Source organism: Macrobrachium nipponense, chromosome 8 (assembly GCF_015104395.2).
Source record: "Macrobrachium nipponense isolate FS-2020 chromosome 8, ASM1510439v2, whole genome shotgun sequence".
Classification (NCBI taxonomy): Eukaryota; Metazoa; Arthropoda; class Malacostraca; order Decapoda; family Palaemonidae; genus Macrobrachium; species Macrobrachium nipponense.
Window position 1 is genome coordinate 38,302,938 of NC_087203.1, and position 8,832 is coordinate 38,311,769.

The 8,832-nt window shown below is 36.2% G+C and overlaps 1 protein-coding gene across 2 annotated transcripts; it reads left to right on the plus strand.

Moving 5' to 3' along the window:
* The first annotated feature begins 1,123 nt into the window (after positions 1-1,123).
* Positions 1,124-8,033, plus strand: LOC135222689 (uncharacterized). Of its 2 annotated transcripts, XM_064260870.1 has the most exons (4): positions 1,143-1,446; positions 1,680-1,709; positions 2,625-2,822; positions 6,714-8,033. In XM_064260870.1, exons 1-4 carry the CDS (start codon positions 1,413-1,415, stop codon positions 6,770-6,772), a joined length of 321 nt encoding a protein of 106 aa, XP_064116940.1. In that variant the 5' UTR covers positions 1,143-1,412; the 3' UTR covers positions 6,773-8,033. The 2 variants fall into 2 exon arrangements, with proteins under 2 accessions (XP_064116941.1, XP_064116940.1); XM_064260871.1 differs by lacking the exon at positions 1,680-1,709 and having other exon boundaries at positions 1,124-1,446.
* The last annotated feature ends 799 nt before the right edge of the window (positions 8,034-8,832 follow it).

Genomic DNA, 8,832 nt, shown 5'->3' on the forward strand with positions numbered 1-8,832 from the left:
TTTAACATGAAAATATATTAAATTCCCAGGCAATGTGAATTAGATATTAAAGGACATTTGTAAATTGGCTACATGCGACAAAAGCACTACACAGTTATTGTGTCGAGGAGGGTTGATGCAGACTCCTAAACAACGAAAACCTAAGAGCGACAGAGATTTGTAGGTGAGTGGCGGCATTAACTTATACCTCTGGTGATGGCTGTGTGGGTAGAGCGCTTCACTGTACGTCTTGATTTTTTAGTTCATAGGTTCGCGCCCGTGAGCCGACGAAATTATTATCAACTAAAAATTCCCCTTTGGTTAACATATATGAAAATATATTAATTCCCAGGTAGAGTGAATTTTGTTCTCAAACATTACGCTTCAAATGTCGTGTAATTATTCAGTTCGCTCTACCTCGGATATAGTACCAAAGGGGAATTTTAATGTTAAGTGACAGTCACATGACTGACTCGACCCCCAAGAGTAACTATCAATAACTTTAGTTACGAGTGCTCTACCACTCTACAGTCAGGAGTTCGAGTCCATCAATTGACTGTCACTTATCAATTATACCCTTCTGGCTTATCAAATAGCTATCAAGATAAGAGGTGGGTTGATAGTGCTTGCAAGAATGAAAACCTGAATTTGAGAGGCATATGTACAACATATACATCTCTGATGGCTCAGCAGTCATAGTCACTTGTTTTTTAACAAGGTGGCAGTTCGAATCCCACTGGTGACGAACTGCTTCTTAATTATAATTTCCCTTAGGTGGAAGTTATTCGCAAGGTATTTAGAAATGGATATTAAAACAAATTTGTGGCTTAATATGTGTGGGTTTTCTTTATACATACATACATGCATACATATACACATACATACATAAATACATTATTTTCTTTTACGAAACTTCAGAACGACAATTACCGAGGGATTTTTAGAGATGTGACTTTTCTATGAAATAAGTTTGCACTGTTTGTAAAGAATTACAGCAGAAATTCCCCATTAATTGACTTCATTCCTTACCCTTTCAACAACACAATTGCTCTAAAAAGAATGCAGAATTCCCGTAAAAGAGCCACTTAATAATTCTCGCAGCCATAAATAATTTCATGTTGTTTTCTGTTAATATTTAAGAGGCAAATTAAACCATGTGGAGAATCATTTGAGGGTTGGATATTCTATGAATGTAAATTGATCATCGCCATTGGGGTACCAGCACAAATCCCAGCGATTCTTGTTTTCTGTTTACCCACGCTGCAGCTGATTTGTGTCCACCATTCCCGGGACTTCATTGATAAGTGGCCCGTCGCCCATTCATATAAACGGGGTCTCGTGAGCATCGCACTGCGCAGTCTTCACCCAGAAGTCGAGACCTTTACTGACCGTGAGGAAAGTGCTGATTTTTCGAGGCGAGATCTCCGTCCAAGATGAAGGCATTTTGGTGTCTCTTTGCTCTAGAGAGTAAGTGATTTTTCCTTTATATGATGTTAATGTCACTCTTTGCGTGTAACTGTGTTCATAGATTCAATTAAGGACTACTTGTAAAGTTGTTACAGTCGAATGGTTTGACGCCAGCCGATATCAGTCTGTTGTTATTTGGTTAATGTTTATCTTTCACTGTCTGTTATACAGTAGAAATCTCTTTTCTGACCATGTTATTTTTTATCATAAAAGTACTTTATTTTCTATTGCAGTTTTTCTTCATATACACGATGGACAAGCACGTGAGTAATAAATTTGTATATATATATATATATATATATATATATATATATATATATATATATATATATATAGTTTTCATATAAGAACATATTTTCACGTAACGTTAAATAACTGGCTTTACCTACCCCTTCTAAATGCCATAAGCATGATTTGCCATAACCTTCGCCTACTTACTTCCCATTACTTGCCTATTTAGTTATTATAATTTGTTACCGTAAAAAGTGTTGCTATTGAAACAGAGGTTCTCTGAATGCCAGTTGGTCCAAGAAGCAGAGCTGAAATAAAGGAGACCAACATCTCGCAGTGGTAGTGCTAATGAAAACTGTTTGACAAAAAAAAAAAAAAAAAAGAAAAAAAAATCGCTAAACTCCCGGATCCGTATTCTGAAGGCAATTCGTTAATTTTGGTAATAACAATGAGATCTATTATTTCGTACTCCCTGATAAATGGGCTTTTGTTATAAAAATAATAGATATTAGGATGAGACTAGTCTTGATGAAAAGCCTTAAACATAATCGTATTTCACTGCCTAATTATTAATAATTTATGAAAATCATCAGTATTTTTTCAGAATACTGATTTTCACACTAGATTATTTTTTTAGGATTCTGACAATAATTGTCTTCAGCCACAGATCAGTTCAAGGGTCAAATCTGAATACAGAATAATGCTTACCTCTGTCTTTTGACCACCATTTTCTGATTCCTTAGGAAAAAAAAAGTTTCAGGCCAGTTCAGTTCAGTTTATCATCAAAGGAAAAATTATGTCAAGAATCACTAAACTTGAGCCCTGCACTTGTTTACATATTGTCATCTTATTCAGGGTTCAGTGTTTGCTGGAGAAGATGTAATATCTAAACAATTTTATCTCAAAGGAAAAAACGAAATGTGAAGATTGATTTACTTCAACTACAGAGTGCCCACCAGGCTTTGATCCATTCTTTGTGGGTGAAACGTCGCCGGATGCATGCTTAAGGTTTGCAATGGATGTGAAGAGAGAATGGCACGAGGCCAAGAGTTACTGCGAGTCATTATTACCTGGTGGTTACCTGGCTATATTAGATGAAGAAAATCTACACTGGTCAGTCATTAGTTACATTCTCAGCCATCCAGGTGAGTGTCTCTTGCTACTTCTGATGATACTGGTGATTATGACCGTGATTACACTCACTTTTGCTTCTGGTTATTATTTTTTCAGTTAATAGTTCTTCCTACACCAACATTCGTTACAAACAGTGTATGAGGATTTATTTGAAGTATTATTTGAGTGAAAGATGTAACTGTTGTCGTATTATTAAGGCAAATATTGTGTAAATCCTATTTTAGGCAAATAACAACAAAACCATTTGTGGAGATGTGAAGCTCCACCTTCTCCCTTGTCGTGACTCATAATTATCCCAAAAATCTACAGCATATTATCTTCTGAATGCCTCTATTTTAGTCTTTCTGTTTAAGAAGGATTTAGTGTTTTAAACATTCTCGATGGAAGCTAATAGCTTTATGGGTTGTGGGTTGGTCTTTTCATTCGACGTATCCCCCTCAGTTTATGTCATTTATAATACCCTGATAAGATGATTTTTCTGAAGTTCCTCTTCCATTCTGAGTAACCGAAATGTCTAGCATAAATATACAATAGATACTTTCTTGTTAATATGAACAAGAGAGAATCTACGTTGCTCCCAAGAACTGACTTATTCTGGGAAAGTGAGGGTATATAATAAGCGTATTGTTTTGGGTGTCAGTTTGTGCTGCAGTACCTGTTTGTTAAGTGTTCCTGGTACAAGGACGAAAAAAAGTATTGGCTGTCAGATGAGAAATGTTGCAGCCAATTCACCTGTGTCCCGAACTGACGCAGAAATTTTGGGATCTGTGACGTGTGTGATAAGATGCTGTTTACAGATGAATGCAAAGTTTTTGTTGCGTTTGGTGGCATCATAACTGATGGTGTGGAACAATCTTTATTCTGAAACTTTTCGAAATACACAATTTTAATAAGAGGAGTCTCTGTGGCTATGTGATTAAAACATTGGTAAATTCACAGAATAATGTGAGTTGCCTCGGTTGCTACTCATGGCGCCGTAAGTGATACTGCAAGATGAGTTTTAGTTTCAAAGGTGAGGGAACTCACAGATTAACGTAAAGTCTTAAAGCAAATCGCAATATCAAAAGAGGAGTTTGATGCTTAAAATATTAACAAATTCACAGCGTTTGTTGACTAACTAAAGGTTTAGGAAGAGTTCGATTCTTAAAATGCAAAGGATTTCCTAAATCATGCAGTCTTTGTCGCTTGTTCGTTCATCCCTGATGGAATAGGATGATTTTGATCCTTAAAACCCCTGCTGCCATTAATCACACACACACATTATATATATCTTACCAGGGCTAATCATAGCCTGGTCTTTGAAAATAGTTTGGTTAACATGACCTTAGCATGCAACACATACGAGACAATTACCTTGTGAAAATTTCCAATCGGCAACCATGTTATCATTAATAGTATCATAACATCTAAGGCTAGAAATCGAAATCAGAACTATACCAAACAATAAAACCTTTATATCCCCAAAGGCTAACATGATAACATAAATGGAAATAAATTGGAAAATCCAAACTATGGAATATTCTCTCCCCTAGCAAGAAAGCGTTTCAAATGATTACCATACACCAACTCCAGCTGTATGCACATTATTATCTTTATATTATTTATATATTTCCCCCACTAACTGAGAGATAAAAGTTTCAAGTCAAAACAAGTTCAGAATTCCCATTATCAGTAGCAACAAAAAAACCATAATTTTCATAAATAAAATAAAAACAGATGAGCAAAACAAAAAGAAAAATGGAAAAAAATGAAAACATTCTTGTGTATATATATATATATGAGAGAGAAAAAATGATTAAGAACTCAAATGTTTTCCACTGAACATAATCTTCAAACAGTGCACTTGAAAAAAAAAAAAGTTCAATAAATCGTCCCTACCTCTCTCAGAATCTATGTGTGCCTTCACGACTGCTTAACTCTGGTTGGCTATGACCCGTCATCGACTCACTACCCCAAGATATTTCCTTTTTCCCAAGGCTTTGATGGGCGTACAACAGACACAGACACGCACACACACGAGTGTTCTCCCAAGTTCTGTTTACATTCTAGAATATTCTATATGACATCTGTATCCACTCACTAGGTCGATTTGCGCGTGCACACACTCGCACCCTCGATTCGAACTGTTCCACTGTCGTCAGCAAACCCCGTCCGTCTGCCCGGAATATTCGCTGATCGTTATGGACATTTGGAGCTTTTTCCTTCCCATTTGTTTGCACACCAGTATATATGTTAGACAATATCTCAACGAGTGTGTCACCATTATACTGTCATCACAACTTTCCACGCATGGTGAAGGGATTTCAGTCAAAACCTAGTACATAAGTAGACTGCCGTACGTATATGTGACTGAAAGTAGATCCTCTGCTTTTCTGTCCATCAGTGTTTGTCACACATACCCTTATATTATAAAAAAAAATCCTATGTTTGAAACGAGTTCCGTCAAACTTGGTAGAAAGGATGGCCATCGTGCATTGATGTACACCTAGGAAAATTGTTGGCTTGTGTATATGTACCTGCTTGTGCCAGTAGCTCTTGCCTTATGGCTGAAATTATTCCTTATGACTGAAGTGACATCAGTTTCCCCCCACTACTCATCATTCTCACCCTGTCACCCAAACTGCTCATCATTCTCACCCTGTCGCCCAAACTGCTATCATTCTCACCCTGTCACCCAAACTGCTATCATTTTCATCCTGTCACCCAAACTGCCTATCATTTTCACCCTGTCACCCAAACTGCTATCTTTCTGCTATCACCCAAACTATCATCATTTTCACCCTGTCACCCAAACTGCTATCATTTTCACCCTGTCACCCAAACTGCTATCATTTTCATCCTGTCACCCAAACTGCCTATCATTTTCACCCTGTCACCCAAACTGCTATCTTTCTGCTATCACCCAAACTACTCATCATTCTCACCCTGTCACCCAAACTGCTATCATTCTCACCCTGTCACCCAAACTGCTATCATTCTCACCCTATCGTCCCGTCTGCCTGTAACATTTATCCTGTCATGGCAACTTCTCGTACATGACTGATGATATTCACGTTAAATTCTGCACCAAAGTAGACTATCAAGTATGGCTATGCTTGAAGACGACATTCAAATCTATCTGTCTCTTTTACAACAAAACTCAAACCCTTGGAAAATAAACTTTGGAATTATAAGAGACAAATAGTTTCGAAAAGTCATACTCAATAACAAACCACTTCATCAGATTGGACAATTGGTCAATCATACTTAAATGAATCCAAAAGAACTGGAAGACTTGTTGAGTGGGTCGCATATGTTGGAAACTGGTACAGCAATACCCATCCTAAGAATGCTTGTTTCCAAATAGTATTTTTGACAGGTGTAATTCTGGAGGTGATTGTTGCTTGCTTTCCTTTGTATCTTCTAGTCGAATGCTTCATAAAGAATTGCAATCCCAAATTATTTTCTTAAGTTACGGATGTGACGGTTTGTGCATAACAACATATATATATATATATATATATATATATATATATATATGATTTATATATATATATATATATATATATGTATAACAATATGAATTGCTATGCAAAAGTTGAAATAACTTGTAATGTAACTGTTAGATCAGCGATGCTAAATGAAAATAGGAACATGAAATACTTCAATTCAGAAAAAAAATACATATTAAAAACTGCATAAAATAACGTCATGAAATGGGGCTTGTCAACCACTTTTTCGATATTTTTTTGGGGGGGCGGGTACCCTAATTCCGATAGATAATAATTTCGAACACTGACAAAATAAACCTTCTTTCTTTTAACGACCAGCTGTTCTTCAAGATCACTATACCCTCAGTTATAGTTTAGTTACTTTTCATCTTATGAATGTCTAACGTGAGCAATTATCATGTTTTTTCTCAGAAATGTTAAACGAAGGATTCCACATTGGTTGCACTGACGAGGTTAACGAAGGCGTGTAAGTACAGTTCATGACTGTTGTGGTCGATTTCGGATTTGTGGTTAAGTTTTGTTTTACCCTACGGCAGTAACGTTTAAGTGTTGCCGAGAGACAGACTATTAACTATGTAAATGGAAATCTTAATCCAAAAACACAACTTGCGTGTCGATAAAACATTTACTTTTGGGGCGTGAGTTATAAAATCCAGATATTTTGCTCTTAAAAGTTCTGTAGATCTGAAAGATAATGAATCCTTTGAACTTTTGGTATTCTTTCCTGAATTCTTTTAATTTCTTCGACACAAAAAAACGGAGTTGATCTTGAGAATTTCCGTGCGCGATCTGTCGACTTAGATATGTAGGAATCTATGATACAGAGGCCAACTCGCTTGGAATCTCATAGAAAGGGGAAACTTTGAATGGCTGAATTCACCTTTTTCTAACGATCTTGAATGTTATGATAGTTTTACGAAAATACTTTATTTGAAAGCAGCCTTTACATACTGTAGTCGTATAATGCTATCATTCGCTTTAAGGCTTCTATGTTCATTATAATTATGTAAATGCTAAACAAAATACCGGAGAGGAAATTAAATGCCTTCTTATGTAATGATTGCTGAGGAAAAATCTTCCTTTACTCTTTTCAGATGGATTTGGACGGATGGAATACCAGTAAATATGTTTTCTTGTCACTGGTATCCAGGCCAACCTGACGGAGGAAACCAGGAGAACTATGGCTGTCTTTACTACGATGATTTTATGTATAATTCTTGCGTCAACGGGGAGAGACTCTATGCAATATGTATGTTTTAACATGCTTTGCTAAACAAAGCAGTGGCCAGAATGGGATAAAACGTATTGTGGATTACCCTAACATGCCCTTAGAGCAAATCTTTAACCTACTATAGGCTTACTTCCAACGTAAGAAAATTATGGGGGATAATAAGTCGTGTTACTGAAAATGGACTTGATAAAAAAGAAACAGTGATGAGGGTGGAAACATAATACTTTAGTAGGAAGAAAATTTTTTTTCCTTAAATATCGATCAGGATGTGTTTTATGTATATTTTTTTTAAATTTGATGGTCTGGAGCCTAACTAAACATAAAAAGATGAGTGAAAATTCAAATATAGTCAACGGGGGAAAAAATTCAAGTGAAAGGAACATTAGTGGCTGTTTTCCAAGAGAACCAAATATGTATATTTTCCATTTTGTCCTTCGATTCACACATGATCGCTGGTGCAAGTAAATAAATGAAAGTGATTAATCCGTTAGAATGATTAATTTCTTCTTTTATTTTCCTTTACATATTTATTATTGTATGTAACAATAGGGATTCCGTGACGATTCGCAATGCCACATCATGCATGCATGTCTCCTGGACAGTGTGCTTTTAAAACACAATCATTCTTGAAACTGTCACTAATTATTCCCATGGTATAATGTTGTTAATATCAAGTGGTATTTGTGGCTAAGTATTCTCTTGACAGTTGAGTGGTCATGCCAACGTTTCATCACCGTATCTAAACCAAAGGCCAAGGTTCGAATCCCAGCCGGGGCAGATGCACCAAGTCGGGTATAATTTCTTTTTAAGTTATAGTGAAAACATCAATATATATCTTTCAATATTTTCACATCGGGCAAGGAAAAGAAAAACACGAAAAGTACGATAAAATCCAGATTTTGTATTATCTAAAAAAAAAAAATTTACTTTTGGGGTTATATTGTGTAACGAAGGAAAATTGGAAAACTGGAGATGCTAAGTACTTTCGACTCATTACCAAAACATGGTCATAGCAACTGGTATTAAGACGAAAAAGTACTTAGCATCTCCAGTGTTTCAATATTCCTTCGTGGCTGTAACTTTGTTCGCACTATACCTATGTAAAAACACAGGGGGAATCAAATGGAACAATGCTTCTCCACCAGTGGGATTCGCACTGGTGCCTGGTTTAGAAACAATGATGCACAGTGACTTTTCACCACTGAGCCATAAAGTGAGGTAGCATTCGGAAAAGCAACCTGATTAACTTTTGTAAGGTATTATCATTCAAAGTGATGTTATAGCATTGATCATCGACAT